Source organism: Haliotis cracherodii, unplaced genomic scaffold (genome assembly GCF_022045235.1).
Source record: "Haliotis cracherodii isolate W230 unplaced genomic scaffold, xgHalCrac1.p SCAF_1, whole genome shotgun sequence".
In the NCBI taxonomy this organism is placed as follows: Eukaryota; Metazoa; Mollusca; class Gastropoda; order Lepetellida; family Haliotidae; genus Haliotis; species Haliotis cracherodii.
In genome coordinates this window covers 37,957,702-37,974,104 of record NW_027266264.1, presented here as the reverse complement: position 1 = coordinate 37,974,104, position 16,403 = coordinate 37,957,702, and the positions used below count along the sequence as shown (strand labels likewise).

At 40.5% G+C, this 16,403-nt stretch overlaps 1 protein-coding gene across 1 annotated transcript; it reads left to right on the top strand.

Moving 5' to 3' along the window:
* The first annotated feature begins 3,301 nt into the window (after positions 1–3,301).
* Positions 3,302–15,773, top strand: LOC139464171 (cyclin-dependent kinase 7-like). The gene is made up of 11 exons (XM_071245700.1): positions 3,302–3,404; positions 3,742–3,801; positions 4,542–4,643; positions 4,958–5,026; positions 5,881–5,991; positions 7,231–7,349; positions 8,897–8,996; positions 9,929–10,015; positions 10,610–10,759; positions 11,190–11,334; positions 15,039–15,773. The coding sequence occupies exons 1-11, from the start codon at positions 3,348–3,350 to the stop codon at positions 15,065–15,067; spliced, it is 1,029 nt and encodes a 342-aa protein (XP_071101801.1). The 5' UTR covers positions 3,302–3,347; the 3' UTR covers positions 15,068–15,773.
* The last annotated feature ends 630 nt before the right edge of the window (positions 15,774–16,403 follow it).

Genomic DNA, 16,403 nt, shown 5'->3' with positions numbered 1-16,403 from the left:
AACCTTCCAAGAGACAGCGTTCAGTGATATGGTTTATTGTGAAGCAGGGTGATGTCAGCGTCAAGTTCGTCGTCAGAACACTACCAGCGGGGGATCCAGATGTGCGTGTGTGTGTGTGTGGCGGGGGGGGGGGGGGGGGGGGGGGGTGTCCATAAGGGTCCGTACGTAGGTAGGTAGTAAACTTGAATGAAAGAGGATTTTGATATTTTGGAACCCTCCTTTTTGAAAAGTTGGATCCTTTCTTGACTTCTCATGCATAATGTCATTGGCAGACTGTGGGATAGGTACGGCAGCTTGGTTCCCTAAGTGTGAGGAGACACTGACTGTTCAACAAGACCATCCGTTCCCCTGGTCATCCACCAGTCCTGCGACACCTTGCATAAAATACTTGCGCTTCTACGTTGTATATAATTCACGCCATGATGTATACCATGGAGTCTACAGAACAAATTCCTGATAATATGCTCTGTTTGTTTGTTGTTTAACGCCACACTCAGCAATATTCCAGCTGTATGACGGTGGTCTGTAAATAATCTGGACTAGGCAATCCAGTGATTGACGTCATGAGCATCATTCTACGCAATTGGGATACGATGTCATGCATCATCCAAACCTGCGAGTCTGGCCACCCGATCCCGTTAGTCGCATCTTATGACAAGCATAGGTTGCTTAACATCAATTCTAATCCCGATCTTCACAGGTACCTGATAATATGCAGTCATGTATTTAATGTGCAGTGCCACGCGATGTTAGTCACGTCATTGAGATGTAACTGGTCAGCAATAAGTAATGCCGATTTGAATGAACAATGATTGCAAAACTGCTTTGCTTGACAACGGTATAAGGATCTCTACCGGAACATCGCCCTGGCAGTAAAATAAAGAATTTGTTATCAATCAATGGTGTCTACTTTAACAGAATAAATACAAAAGTATGCACTTTGTATGTTTAGTATGTATTTAATTCATAACAAACATCTTTGACTGTAGGCATGCATCACTAAGCACATCTTTTGAGCATCACTATCAGACTTCTTAAGCTGGGGTCTTTCTACTTGTCCAGCACATGGGTAATTGTAAAGCGACAGGAGATTACGGAGGCATTTCACATATGAGGTCTCACCCCATTTGTGAGATACTTTAAAATCACAAATGTCACGATTGAGTTCTGCCAATGTCCAATGCCTGTTACCCAAGTGGTAAAATGGATTAGTCCCGATCATACCCCATTTGTCAGACACCCAATGAGACTTAAAATAAATAAATGAAAAGACTTTCATTGTAACTTCTTTCATTGTGTTTCATAGGCTTTAAAAGCCACATAAATAATTCATCAAGGTGTAATGTATTTTACTACATCAAGGTACATCATTTATCACTTTGGAACTGATTACCAGTCAACCAAAGGTCTGTACATGTCTTAATGGCGCATCTCCAGTGAACACGTAATCTCATAATCGGGTCATTTTACAGAAATGACTAAAACCTGATATTCCCTTGTTTTTTATGAAAACTATTTTGACTTCTGGTCTTCAACAATCAATCAACTTCCCATGCCAAACTTAACGAGCTTACTTACATGTAAAAATACTCATTTACAGCTAACCTTGGTCCATACTCGGAAGTATCTAGTATACCAAGTTTAGTAAAGACAACACACAGAGCTTTCACTGTTGATCACAGTGTATTGTAAATACTTTTGATAAATGAAATAAATACAACATGCAAATAGAAACAACAGTAAACTACGGTTATAACGAACTCCAAGGGACCACTACTTTGAGATCGTTATAACCGTAGATCGTTATTGGGCTTAGGACTTTATCACATTATGACAAAGGTAAAAGGTAACTTTTTTCTTTCTCCTTACAGACTTTTAACTGAACTTCAGTACACCACTCGTGTAAAACTTCATATTTAATTCCATCATCATCATTTATTCACCAAGTAAGGCCTTCGGACTATTACATGTTGTAAGCGTGCTACAGACAATTGATTACGTTTCTTTTCTCTAATTATTAGCATAGAAAATAAACATTCCCATATTTTGTATAGTATTCGAATTGTTCTCGGACATTAACAAGTTAAATTTGTGTAGAAAATAGAAAATATCAGATTATTAGATATAGATGTATTATATGGTCTCTGGAAATATATAATACTTTTTGGGGACATACAATTGCCTCAGGGGTTCATATGCTCTACATAAAATGGTATTCACTTTCAACATATCCGTAGCTACACATATCAGACGTTCTTTAGTCTCTTGGCATGCCAACGTACCTACCCGTTTCTTTTCCATTTTAGACGATGTGAGCCACATCTTAACCTTGCCAAATCCACACGAAACTTATTTGAAGTGATCAAGCCATTATATGGTTCAACGCCAAAAATGGGTTTAAATAAAGAATACGAGAAAGTTTAGAGCCTAGGCTCTAAAACGTTACCGTACTCTTTATCCTGTTAATACATATATTGTGATCTAGCCATAACTCCGAAACAAAAGAATCTTCCTGGACAAACCTTCCACATTCACCACGGGCAATGTGGTTGGATGTGGATAATTTTACACCAAGGAAATATATACCCGCAAACATCCGCACTTTTTTACATCTCAGAGTTACAGTTACAGTATATTCGTATAGGAGAACAGACATTACTTTCTGTTAAAAACTTTAAAAACTTAACCACATCATGTGGGAGAGGTTTTAAAATACCAAACAAAATATTTTTGGATTGTAGAGTAGAACTGTCAAAGTGCTTTTTTCCAGGACAAAGTTTGTGAAAATAGGATTCCTAGATAATTATTCAAAGATACACCATTCATTTTTGCATTCATTTTTTTTCAATACAACTACATGTACTTTAGATTTATCCAAATTTACTACTAAATTATATTCCTTACAATACTCATCTAACACGTTAATTCGTTTTTGTAGACCAGAAATAGTGCCCGACAAAAGAATTACCTCATCAGCGAACAAATCTAAAAAATGTTGCGTTAATTCCGGACGTATTTCATCAAGAAGATGTATAACCACGCATGAATAAATCTTTCCTGGATGTATATCTTAACTTCTATGAGATCATTTCGTTTGCTCCCGTCTGTAATGCCTTGTAATCCGTTTTTGATGCATCTTAAAGCTGTTCTAATAAGTAAAAGCGTTTTCATTTATTCATGATGGAGAACCATCCACGTTTTTATTTATTTGTGATGGCGAATCTTGCACGGATATATACAATTAGACACTCCCTTCGAAAAGTTATACAATACTGTGAAATGATTTCTCCCCACTCAACAGGTGGCGCTGGCAGCGGCAGGTTCCCTGGCACCGCGATTCTGCTGCTATGTCAGATGACAGAATAAAACGATATGAAAAAATCGACTTTCTGGGCGAAGGACAGGTTAATAAATTGAGAATAAATATATATTGCTTCTGTCTGATCCTAGAAGATAGATAAACTGTCATTAACGTGATGTGATTTCTTCGGAGACAGGTAGCCATGCTGACCGTTTGAGCACCCATGCATTCATTCATTCGTTGTATGATAAACAGAACAGGTCTAGCCTATTTAGAGATTGAAATGGATCCAAGAAATGAACCCACAATGATACTCTACGACAGAGTTATATATTAATGAGAACTTAAATCTCACTACAAAACTACTGTGAACTCAATCATTTTAGTGTGTACCTCCGCTCTATGGTTATGTGAATATGATTTACCTTTGTAATTTACAGTTTGCCACAGTTTACAAGGCCAGGGACACCAAAAGTGGAGATATTGTAGCAGTTAAAAAGGTAATTCGAGACATATAAGCAGTTATGAAAAAGGACATGGATACCTCATGACTAATTATTGATAAGGCATGTATTACATGCTGATTGTTCCATAAAAATAAGATAACATGTTGAGACATGGCTTCTATTATTTATTCCACTTTCTGAAGTTCTTCTTGATGACTGTACTCATTTTCCGTTACCCCAGTTTATAAGATTTGCTGTACACCACTTCATACTGAACAATACATGTAGAGACAGTCTTGAACAGTTTACTTCAACGAGTCAGTCTTTCAGTTCATATTTGATGTCATTCACTCGCGCGGTCATAGAGATGCAAAGGACAAAGTTCTATTAGCTTTATTAGTATTAGTTATTTCTCTCTTTACCTTGTACAGGTTGTAGATCTAGATCTACTTAGGTTATCTGAAAGAACAAAAAACAATAAGTTTATACCAGATGAGCACTTAAATGAACAATTTTGTATATTTGAATCAGAATATTCAGAAAGACATCTGCCTGTATCCTCCCTCCAAAAGTTATATAAATATGTATATGTACAGTTAGCATGTGTCTTCCAACTGTATAATGTTCTTTGGAGGAGATACGGGCGGAAGTCTTACCCAATATTCAGTATATCTGCTTCTATGCTGAGATGTATGAGACAAAACTTATAGAATTATCTTTGAATCTGTTTAAATCGTGTACAGATTGAAGAAACTTTTGTTATAGTCATATGATATGTCTGTGTCAATCCCCAGATTAAAGTAGGAACAAGAGCAGAGGCAGCTGATGGCATCAACAGGACAGCTCTCAGGGAGATCAAACTCCTTCAGGAACTCAGCCACAAACACATTATTGGGGTAGGCAAGTCCTTGTGTAATAAGCCAGGCCACACGTTGCGACCACTCAATCCTCAGTTCAGTGATTATGGGGTCCTGCACCTTTCTACCCCATACAACCCATTGGAGCATAATGATGTGAAAATGCATTTCAGATTAGAGAAACCTCAAACATTGATACTGATAGTTAGCTCTGCTGCCCTAAGCAATCATGGTACTATCATCTTCTTTCCCCCATAATTGTATTGTAAAAAATAACCAAACTAATAACATATCTATGTCTGTATTGGTGTACATATTTCGTTGACTTGACTTTCTATCTATCTGTGTTACAGCTCCTGGATGTGTTTGGTCAGAAGTCCAATGTTAGCCTGGTGTTTGACTTCATGGAAACAGATCTGGAGGTCAGTGATTTGATTCTAGCTATTACTTACCAGCAGTTGTCATATCAGAGAAACCTACTCGCATTGCTCAGCACCCATCTGAATCATAACCTGTGGCCTCAATAAGTCAAATATCAGATTTGTAATTAAGTTATTATGTCCTGAACATTTGCTAAAGGTGAACATTTACCTAAAGAAATCTTGTGACTGCCCTAAATGATATGTTTAACACAGTGTAGATTGTAGTTGATGTGAGACTGCCCCAACCTGTTAGCTTATATCTCTAACTATACCATGTTTGAATGAAAGTATTTTTGTATTTTTGTATCACTATCGGTCAAATACTACATTGTTAATTTTCTTAACCATATTTACCATGCATTCGTGGCCAACGACCTTTTCGTCTACTGGGCTGAACCTTAAGATTCTACAACATGGAATTTTGTTTACCAGAGCAGCATAAACTGTACTAAACAGGGCTTCAGATTAGTGTATACTTGCTGTGTGAATTAAGTAATTCTATCAATCATATTATTTATCAGTCTTTGAGTTTTTCAGTTGCAAATGTATTGTGGGCATTATGCAGTAATCAAGATGCAACCTTTACCATGTTTACATCAATGAACATAAGCTGTAAGCATGGTAAAAAAATCGATCACAAGGCTTGATAAAATAATAATGTTAAAATCTTGTCATAAACATGATCCTGTTTAAGTTTTGTATATCAAATGACACTCCACTTACTACCATGGTTACTTGCTTTTATTTATTTATCAAATAATGCTCCACTTATGTCTAGGTTTGGAGTTACACGATCTACAATTTGAATGAAATATTCTAAATATTCATCATGTGTATTGTGTCCCTGATTTCAGATAATAATCAAAGACTTGACTATAGTGTTGACGTCTCCCCACATCAAATCCTACGTGCTGCAGACACTGCTTGGCCTGGAGTATCTCCACACTCACTGGATACTGCACAGGGTAGGGGAGACACTGCAGCGACTATTTCTTAATGGCATCTCTTGAAACAATACCTATCCAAGACAAAACAAACAGTTCACAAAAAAGATTAATTTCACATGGATGATCCAATTTCTTGCAATGTTGTGCCCGCCAGAATTGGAAATCAAAGAAACAACATGATCTAACGCCTCAGTTTCATATGTTGATCATTGTTTAGAAATTACAGACAAGGGGTTTGTATGTAATAACCTGTAATCCTCAAAGTTCCCTTCATATCAATCAAATTACTGCTACCCTATGCCCTAGCATTAGGAAGACCACCTCTGTGGTCTAGTGGTAGAGCGTCAACCTGGAGAGCAGAAGGTCCAGGGTTCGATCCCCAGCTGCGCCATACAAAAAGACCTTAAAAGATGGTACTTGTTGTCACCCTGTCTGGCACTCGGCATTAAGGGGCTAAAACAAGGACTGGTCGGCTCAGACTCGAAGTCAGTATACTGTGTCTGAGTGGGGTATTCATGTTACACTGCAGCATGGTATCTCAGTGGGCTAGCACTATAAATCGGCATCAGTCCGGACTAATACAAGCAGCCACACAAACACACACACGTGCATGCACGTCGCTATATAAGTGCAATAATCTTGGGCGCGATGTTAAACCCAATTTCACCTCACCTCACCCTTGGATTAGGTGTTTATACTTCCCAATTTTTGAGGCATTCCACTTCAACAGAAATCACATTGTGCTGTTGATTTGTTTTATTGGTCTTGGATATGGAATGCATAAATATGGTGAAAATATTTCATTGTAACCAGACTGAGATATATCCGATACGATGGTGATGGTGTTTGACTTCTGGATTGTCTGTGTTGTGGAACTTGACAGAGATACTATATATCCCGAGGCTGTGATATTTTTGTTTGTCATGCAAGGGAATTTAATAATGAACAATAAGAAATCTCTGTATGACGAAAGAGTCTAGCTTATGGTGTACCATTATATGTGGACGGTGTTGATTGTTGGTCATGCAATCCACCAGAAGTTTGGCTGGTACACACTCCAATATTTTACAAGCCCTGATATATATTTGCATATTGCTTACTGTGGAATAAAGCTACATTAACAAAAATTGTTAATTATACAATCTGCCATATTTATTAATCAATTTCCTAGAAGTCTCTCCCAGCGGTATATCTTGCTGACCTTGAATGGGAGTTATTATGCAGCGAAGAATGATATATTTGTTTTTGTTTCTGCAGGATATGAAGCCAAATAATTTACTTATTAATGAACATGGAATTCTAAAGATTGGAGATTTTGGCCTGGCAAAGTTTTTTGGATCACCAAGTCGTCCGTATTCTCATCAGGTGGTAACCAGGTGGGTATAGTGTAATCCCCGATGGGTGTAACAAGATAGGGTTATAAGGTTTGCCAATGTTCCACTGTAAGATATTGTTTTGCAATGAGTTTGTGCATGAAGCACATTCATCAGTAATGTGTTTTGACCATTGGTCACCCATAAAGATCTAGGTAGAGAATCGGTCCTCACCAACCCATGCTTGCTGTAAGAGGTGACAAACGGGATCAAGTGGTCAGGCTCGCTGATTTGGTTCATGCATGTCATCGTATCCAAATTGTGTAGATTGATGCTCATGATGTCAATCACTGGATTGTCTGGTACAGACTCGATTATTTACAGACCAACTGTCATATAGCTATAATATTGCTAAGTGCGGCGTTAAACAAAAAACAACAAAATTTGACCATTTGTGCATGTGATGAATATGAAAGAAAGGTTTTGATAAGTCTTAAGCAATTATTATGTCTTTAGACATGATACATCATACATACATATAGCTTGATCAGAAATTATTGAAAATGGGAACATTGTAAATTACAGATTTATTAAGTCATAGACCAAGAGATTAGTTTGTCCAACAAACACTGCTTACCTAAAGCTACAAAACAGCAAACTGTTCAATATATTTTTAGACCACCTCTTTCCCTAATACATGCTTCAAAGCGGTGAGGCATACTGCCTATCAAAGAAGTGAGAATATCAGTGTACACTGCACTAGTCATGTTACCTTCAAATACACACAATGGTGGGGTGACTGTGTCGGGTGCCACACCATTGTGTGTATTTGAAGGTAACATGACTAGTGCAGTGTGGCACCCAAAACAGACACCCCACCCCACCCCACCCCACCCCACCCCACCCCACCCCACCCCACCCCACACATGAAATTTAGGACTACTTTGCATGCTGGTAAATTGTTTTTTCTGTACCTTTGGTCCACACTTTTAAGCAGTTTGGACATAGACACACTGAACTTTCATCTGAGAACATAAACATTGTCCCATCTGAAGTTTCTATGCTCCAAACACCAGTTCAAACGTCGTTTTTGCTGTTCAGGTTTTAGGAGTGGTGATTTCTGCCAATGCATTGCACACAAATGCGTTCTTATTGTCTTTTTAGAAACATCAACTGTCGCACTATTAATCATTTCATGCCTAATATTTTCTATGCTCATGGGCCGTTTTTTTCTGCCAGTATAGCCTTCTGTCACCAGCCGTCAGTTTCTTTGGCGGACCTACTCCCTTTTTGAGTTCAGTTCCCTGTCCACTCTCAATAGTTTTCAAAACACAGTAAACAGTTGATAGTGGAATGTCTGGTCTCCCTATAACGACATGTGCTGATACTTAAATAAGTATGACACATGGAGTTGTCTCCCTTGAATCAAAGTCAACCTAAGTTCTACATACACCTTTGATATGGTAAATATTGCTATCCAAAATGGTATGAAAAAGTCTCCATAATTTCTGGTCAAACAATAGATTTGACCTGTATTCTATTACACTTCATTTAAGTGATCTGATCATCACAACTGATCAGACAACATCCTAACATTGTTTGTCTTTCAGATGGTATCGGTGTCCCGAGTTACTGTTTGGAGCTAGATTCTACAGCACAGGTGTGGACATATGGGCTGTGGGATGCATACTTGCTGAGTTGTTAATTCGGGTAAGCATTTGTGATAGTGTCAAACAAATACAAGTTTTACTTTCATAGATATATCTGTTTTCTCTAAATAATACATTACTAATATCTTATCCTATCTCACACTGTGCATTTCTCTTTCTTCTTTCAATCCCATGTGGAAACGTGTCTGAAGCAAAGCTTTCCAGATTCTAAAGTTAATTCATCCATACAACCCTCACATCACCATGGTCACCTCCCAGATCTGGGTCATCCAAGTTTTGCATGCTAGTTGTTTTACATGCGCCGATCACATGCCTAATCCAGTCAACATTCTCTTTCACAGTGATGACGCGTTTGTCTACATGGGGAATCCATTTTTGTTTTTTATTCCTGTCTACAAGTTTTGTCTTATTTCACTTAACTTGTTACTGTATTATGTATTGTACCAATGTTAAGCTCCAGCTTCCTTGTAAATATCCTCCGCTTTTCGCCTATGTGAGCAAGGGAGTTGTGCCCCACCTTCCAACCATGGTGTGAGATAGAATAAGTTTACATTTTTGGAAATTTTACAATAAACTGTATATTAAAATACTTATCCTATCTCACATGTTGTATGTCCACCTGTACATCCCTGCATAACAGTACTTTAGGCTATACACTCTTGAAATGGGTTGGCTGGGTTAGGCACGTTATCGCTGCAGGTAGGTCAACAACCATGCAAAGCGTGCATGACCCAGATCTGGGAGGTGACCATAGCGATGTAAGGTATGTACGTGTGAATTAACTTAGAAGCTGGAAACCTTTGTTTTCGACTTGTTTTCACTTAAAATAGAAAAAAGAAAGAGAAATGCATAGTGTGAGATTGGATAAGTATATAATTAACTATACAATTTTTGGTAATGTTTGTCTCATTTGTAAATTAAATCAACTATATTTAGGTTGCTGGTTCTATTGAATCACTGTAATCATTGTAGGCGCCTTTCCTGCCTGGAGATTCTGACCTGGATCAACTCAGTAGAATCTTTCAGGTGCTTGGGACACCAGGAGATGAAGACTGGCCGGTAATAATAACAACTGTCTCTCATAACATGATTGTTTGGGGATGTTCTTTGTTCAGATCTTTACAGGAAAATCATCTTGTACACATACAATTGTAGTGTTCTAGTGCAGCATATAGTCCTGACTACTGTTCCTTGTGGTCCAAATCAGGATGATGATAAAATATCACGATTATTATGATTATTATGATTCGAACCAATGGAAAAAAGATCAGAAAAAGACAGATTTTGGTGATTGTATGGGTAATGCATATGGATGAGAATCAGTATCTGAGTATATTTGTATGATAACTATGTGGTGCAGTTGTTAAAAGTAGCCAGACTCTAACCATGATATTAAGCCAAGGTGTTGGAGCAATGGGAAATAGATACAAGGGTGAAAGCTAACTATGCTTTATGGTCGGTGTTAGGGGTAGATTCTCACTGGTTATTTAGGATCATGAAATTCAGTTAGAATATTTGTCATCAGCCTGATCATTCTGATTTAAACCAGTTTGTGTAGGAATGCAGGTTTGTATTGAAAGAAGACATATCAAACTGATGATAATATGCCTAGAAAGAATGTAGCCTTATCCCTCACTCACACTCGCCTTGCAGGACATGCAGCACCTACCGGACTTCATCAAATTCAAGCAGTATCCACGGCAACCCCTGAAGGACATCTTCATAGCTGCTGGTGATGACCTGCTGGAGGTGATGGACAAGATGCTGGCCATGGACCCTCTCAAACGCTGCTCAGCAACAGAGGTACAGTGTGATAGTGTTATGAACAGAGAGTGTAGGAAACGTATTGATCAGTTTGTCATCTTTTAATGTTGGAAGCCTTCGTTGCATCTTTGGCGCCTTCTGAGTATTATGTTTTAAAAGTGGGAGACATTTCACTGCAAAAGTGTATAGACACACCCTGTTTTGTCCACCTAGGATTATTATTCATTGGCATGGGTGGCCCAGTATTCTCAGACCCTGCATCCCCTAGCCATGACAAAATCGTGGGTTTGAATTTTAAATTTGCCTGATAACATTCCTCATGCCTGCACCATACCTGTCTTCTACAAAAGGTAAGCATGTACGACCAGCATCCCTTCATACTTTCCTCTTACTTTCGGCTGACATGCCGTGATATGAATGAAGCGCTGTTTCCTCTGAGCTCTCTCACTATCGATTATTATGATTTCAGGCTTTGAAAATGCCTTACTTCAGTAACAAGCCTGCCCCAGCTGCAGGTTCGAAGCTCCCTCGGCCTGGCTCCAACAAGATAGTGAACCAGGAGCAGGAGATACTGAGAGCAGGCATCAAGAGGAAGCAACAACAGGGGGAGTCCAGTAAGTAGATGGGTAGAGGCTCTGTAGTGCAGGTGTCACACAACAGCAGGGGGGAGTCCAGTAAGTAGATGGGTCACACAACAGCTGGGAGAGTCCAGTAAGTAGATGGGTAGAGACTCTGTAGTGCAGGTGTCACACAACAGCAGGGGGGAGTCCAGTAAGTAGATGGGTCACACAACAGCTGGGAGAGTCCAGTAAGTAGATGGGTAGAGACTCTGTAGTGCAGGTGTCACACAACAGCAGGGGGGAGTCCAGTAAGTAGATGGATCACACAACAGCTGGGAGAGTCCAGTAAGTAGATGGGTAGAGGCTCTGTAGTGCAGGTGTCACACAACAGCAGGGGGGAGTCCAGTAAGTAGATGGGTCACACAACAGCTGGGAGAGTCCAGTAAGTAGATGGGTAGAGACTCTGTAGTGCAGGTGTCACACAACAGCAGGGGGAGTCTAGTAAGTAGATGGTGGAGGTTCTCTAGTGCAGGTGTCACACAACAGCAGGGAAAGTCCAGTAAGTAGATGGGTCACACAACAGCAGGGGGAGTCTAGTAAGTAGATGGGTAGAGGCTCTGTTGCGCAGGTGTGACAACAGCAGGGGGGGGGAAGTCCAGTAAGTAGATGGGTAGAGGCTCTGTAGTGCAGGTGTGACAACAGGAGGGGGGGAGTCCAGTAAGTAGATGGGTAGAGGCTCTGTAGTGCAGATGTGACAAACCCGGGGGGGCGGGGGGGGGGGAGTCCAGTAAGTAGATGGGTAGAGGCTCTGTTGCGCAGGTGTCACACAACAGCTGGGAGAGTCCAGTAAGTAGATGTCTAGAGGCTCTGTAGCACAGGTGTTATACAACAGCTGGGAGTCCAGTAAGTAGATGGGTAGAGGCTCTGTAGCACAGGTGTCACACAACAGCTGGGAGAGTCTAGTGAGTAGATGGGTAGAGGCTCTGTAGCACAGGTGTCACACAACAGCTGGGAGAGTCTAGTGAGTAGATGGGTAGAGGCTCTGTAGTGCAGGTGTCATACAACAACTGGGAGAGTCCAGTAAGTAGATGGCTAGAGGCTCTGTAGCACAGGTGTCATACAACAACTGGGAGAGTCCAGTAAGTAGATGGGTAGAGGCTCTGAAGCACAGGTGTCACACAACAGCTGGGAGAGTCTAGTGAGTAGATGGGTAGAGGCTCTGTAGTGCAGGTGTCATGAAACAGCTGGGAGAGTCTAGTGAGTAGATGGGTAGAGGCTCTGTAGTGCAGGTGTCACACAACAGCTGGGAAAGTCTAGTGAGTAGATGGGTAGAGGCTCTGTAGTGCAGGTGTCACTTAATAGCTGGGAGTGTCCAGTACGTAGATGGGTCACACAGCAGCTGGGAGAGTCCAGTAAGTAGATTGTGGAGGTTCTCTAGCGCTGGTGTCACACAACAGTAACAGGAGTCCAGTAAGTAGATGGTTAGAGGCTCTGTAGCGAAGATGTCACACAGTAGCAGGAGTCCAGTAAGTAGATGGTTAGAGGCTCTGTAGCGAAGATGTCACACAGTAGCAGAAGTCCAGTAGGTAGATGGTTAGAGGCTCTGTAGCGAAGATGTCACACAGTAGCAGGAGTCCAGTAAGTAGATGGTTAGAGGTTCGGTAGCGCTGGTGTCACACAACAGCAGGGGGAATCCAGTAAGTAGATTGTGGAGGTTCTCTAGCGCTGGTGTCACACAACAGTAGCAGGAGTCCAGTAAGTACATGGTTAGAGGCTCTGTAGCAAAGATGTCACACAGTTGCAGGAGTCCAGTAAGTAGATGGTTAGAGGCTCGGTAGCAAAGGTGTCACACAACAGAAGGGGGAATCCAGTAAGTAGATGGTGGAGGCTCTGTAGCGCTGGTGTCACACAACAGTAGCAGGAGTCCAGTAAGTAGATGGTTAGAGGCTCTGTAGCGAAGATGTCACACAGTTGCAGGAGTCCAGTAAGTAGATGGTTAGAGGCTCTGTAGCGAAGATGTCACACAGTAGCAGGAGTCCAGTAAGTAGATGGTTAGAGGCTCTGTAGCGAAGATGTCACACAGTAGCAGAAGTCCAGTAGGTAGATGGTTAGAGGCTCTGTAGCGAAGATGTCACACAGTAGTAGGAGTCCAGTAAGTAGATGGTTAGAGGCTCTGTAGCGAAGATGTCACACAGTAGCAGGAGTCCAGTAAGTAGATGGTTAGAGGTTCGGTAGCGCTGGTGTCACACAACAGCAGGGGGAATCCAGTAAGTAGATTGTGGAGGTTCTCTAGCGCTGGTGTCACACAACAGTAGCAGGAGTCCAGTAAGTACATGGTTAGAGGCTCTGTAGCAAAGATGTCACACAGTTGCAGGAGTCCAGTAAGTAGATGGTTAGAGGCTCGGTAGCAAAGGTGTCACACAACAGAAGGGGGAATCCAGTAAGTAGATGGTGGAGGCTCTGTAGCGCTGGTGTCACACAACAGTAGCAGGAGTCCAGTAAGTAGATGGTTAGAGGCTCTGTAGCGAAGATGTCACACAGTTGCAGGAGTCCAGTAAGTAGATGGTTAGAGGCTCTGTAGCGAAGATGTCACACAGTAGCAGGAGTCCAGTAAGTAGATGGTTAGAGGCTCTGTAGCGAAGATGTCACACAGTAGCAGGAGTCCAGTAAGTAGATGGTTAGAGGCTCTGTAGCGCTGGTGTCACACAACAGTAGCAGGAGTCCAGTAAGTAGATGGTTAGAGGCTCTGTAGCGAAGATGTCACACAGTTGCAGGAGTCCAGTAAGTAGATGGTTAGAGGCTCTGTAGCGAAGATGTCACACAGTAGCAGGAGTCCAGTAAGTAGATGGTTAGAGGCTCTGTAGCGAAGATGTCACCCAGTAGCAGGAGTCCAGTAAGTAGATGGTTAGAGGCTCTGTAGCGCTGGTGTCACACAACAGTAGCAGGAGTCCAGTAAGTAGATGGTTAGAGGCTCTGTAGCGCTGGTGTCACACAACAGTAGCAGGAGTCCAGTAAGTAGATGGTTAGAGGCTCGGTAGCAAAGGTGTCACACAACAGCAGGGGGAATCCAGTAAGTAGATAGTGGAGGCTCTGTAGCACTGGTGTCGGACAACAGTAGCAGGAGTCCAGTAAGTAGATGGTTAGAGGCTCTGAGGCGAAGATGTCACACAGTAGCAGGAGTCCAGTAAGTAGATGGTATAGTAGTATTTGTGTCATACAATTTCATTTGTTTGTTTTAAAGTGATCAAATGACAGTGTATATGTTAGATCTGTGAAAGATGATACCAAGTTTTGCCAAGTGGACATAAAGGCCTTGTCTGAAACTGATTTTTATTTTGTGTTTTGTTTTTATTTTGTTAAAAGATTGATTTACTTTTAAGGAAAATGCTTGTAGTGGATTATAAATGTACTGGTAGTCTTTGATTTACACATCACTGTACATATAAGGCACTTACCAATCCTCCTGTTAGCCACTGAAAAATGGTTATGAGACCAATAGTCTATATACCTATGCATCTCAAAGTGTTTTTCAATATTTAATCTATATTTTGTCACAGGTAGTGGATTTTATGGTTAGAGGAATGTAGATTTCTTGATTGTGCTTTACATACCATACTAACTGAGTTAAGTTTTGAATTGTTTCCTGTATCAAAGGTGTGATAATAATCTCTAAATCAACAGCAGGTCAATAGCCTTTGTGGAATGTTCCTGGACTGTTCCTACATGTATGCACTGATATCCGTCATTTTTCTTTACAGCTGGACTTGCAAAGAAGCTTGTGTTTTGATGTGCAGCTTCCCCTGAGATATTTTTGGGGGAATGTCAAGGTTATTTGTGATTCCTACAGAAAAGACTCTAATCTCTAAGTGCTCATTATTTTAGGGTAAAAAATTCATATTCATGTTAATGCCTTGTTATTTTTGTTGAAGATTTTGGTTAATTTTCTAAGATATACAAAACATTGTTTTCATCCTATTTACCATTCTCCAGGCAATCTAAATATAAAAACAATACTCTTCCCAGAGATCTTACCATCTACTTAACATAATACCAGGTATGAGTGATTTTATCTTTTAATGGCTTAATTTTAGTTTTTTTCAACATGGAAGTATACCTTATTGGAAAGATGGTGTAGGAAACTGCATTCTACTCTACTATAATGTTGGCTTTATCAACATACAGAATAAAGGAGAAAACTCCATCCAGCTCTCAGGCTGTCTAGTTATCTAGGTTCATCATAGGATACAGTATCTAGTGATCCAGGATACTTGCCAGTCGAGGTCACATGCACTCATCCCATATCTATCGGACTCATTCTAACTTGCTGCAGGAAAGCAGTTCCAGACGTTATTTATTTTTGTAGACATTTTGTTGTCATTGCTGGCATGTGAAGGACTATGCTGTGTATGAGCTGTGTACATTGTGTGAACATGATGAATGACTGAGGTGTATCTCCCAGCTTGTTCCTGTCAATAAATCATATTAGTTTTTAACCATCCTTCTGTTATCAATGATTTAAGACACCACACATACTCTCCCATTTTAATGATGTAGGTTGCCCTTGTGGCTAGAAGTGTGTGTCAGATCTGTCCGAGAGCCTGAGTTAGTTTGGTTTAACTCACATCCATCAGTCAGACCTCTATTTTCAGAATTGGATTCTGTTGTAACTGAATTGTTTGAAATATTTGGCCTACTCCCTGCTTCATCCGCTTTATGCTTGCTGGACCTGAACTTTGAACAAAGGAATAGACCGTTTGATACACAAATTAGGACCAAAGTTATGGTTTCTGGATGTGATTGACTACAGACAGCAATAAACAGTAAAATTCACAAAAGCACCATGTTTCATAAAATGTCATTTTCGAAGGTAAACAATATATACTAACAGATAACAGATGCTGTATTTTATGTCAAAACTAAGTACTACCACGACCAACCCCATGGGGATTCTGGTCAGTATTGATCTCGTCCACCCTTGTCTTTAGCACTGATCATATTGAGGATTGCAGGGTCACACTGACTAGGCTGATTGTGTGTCAACGGACAATGATGGTGTGGGACTTGAATCATGCCAGCATCCTCTGGTTTGTTTGGTCCAGACTGCATTATTTTCAGGCTGTCCT

Excerpts from the sequence above, each read along its gene's own strand:
- LOC139464171 (XM_071245700.1), top strand. The coding sequence starts at position 3,348 with ATGTCAGATGACAGAATAAAACGATATGAAAAAATCGACTTTCTGGGC. Across the intron at positions 5,027-5,880 it reads TCATGGAAACAGATCTGGAG|ATAATAATCAAAGACTTGAC; the intron begins GTCAGTGATTTG and ends CCCTGATTTCAG. Across the intron at positions 8,997-9,928 it reads TTGCTGAGTTGTTAATTCGG|GCGCCTTTCCTGCCTGGAGA; the intron begins GTAAGCATTTGT and ends TAATCATTGTAG.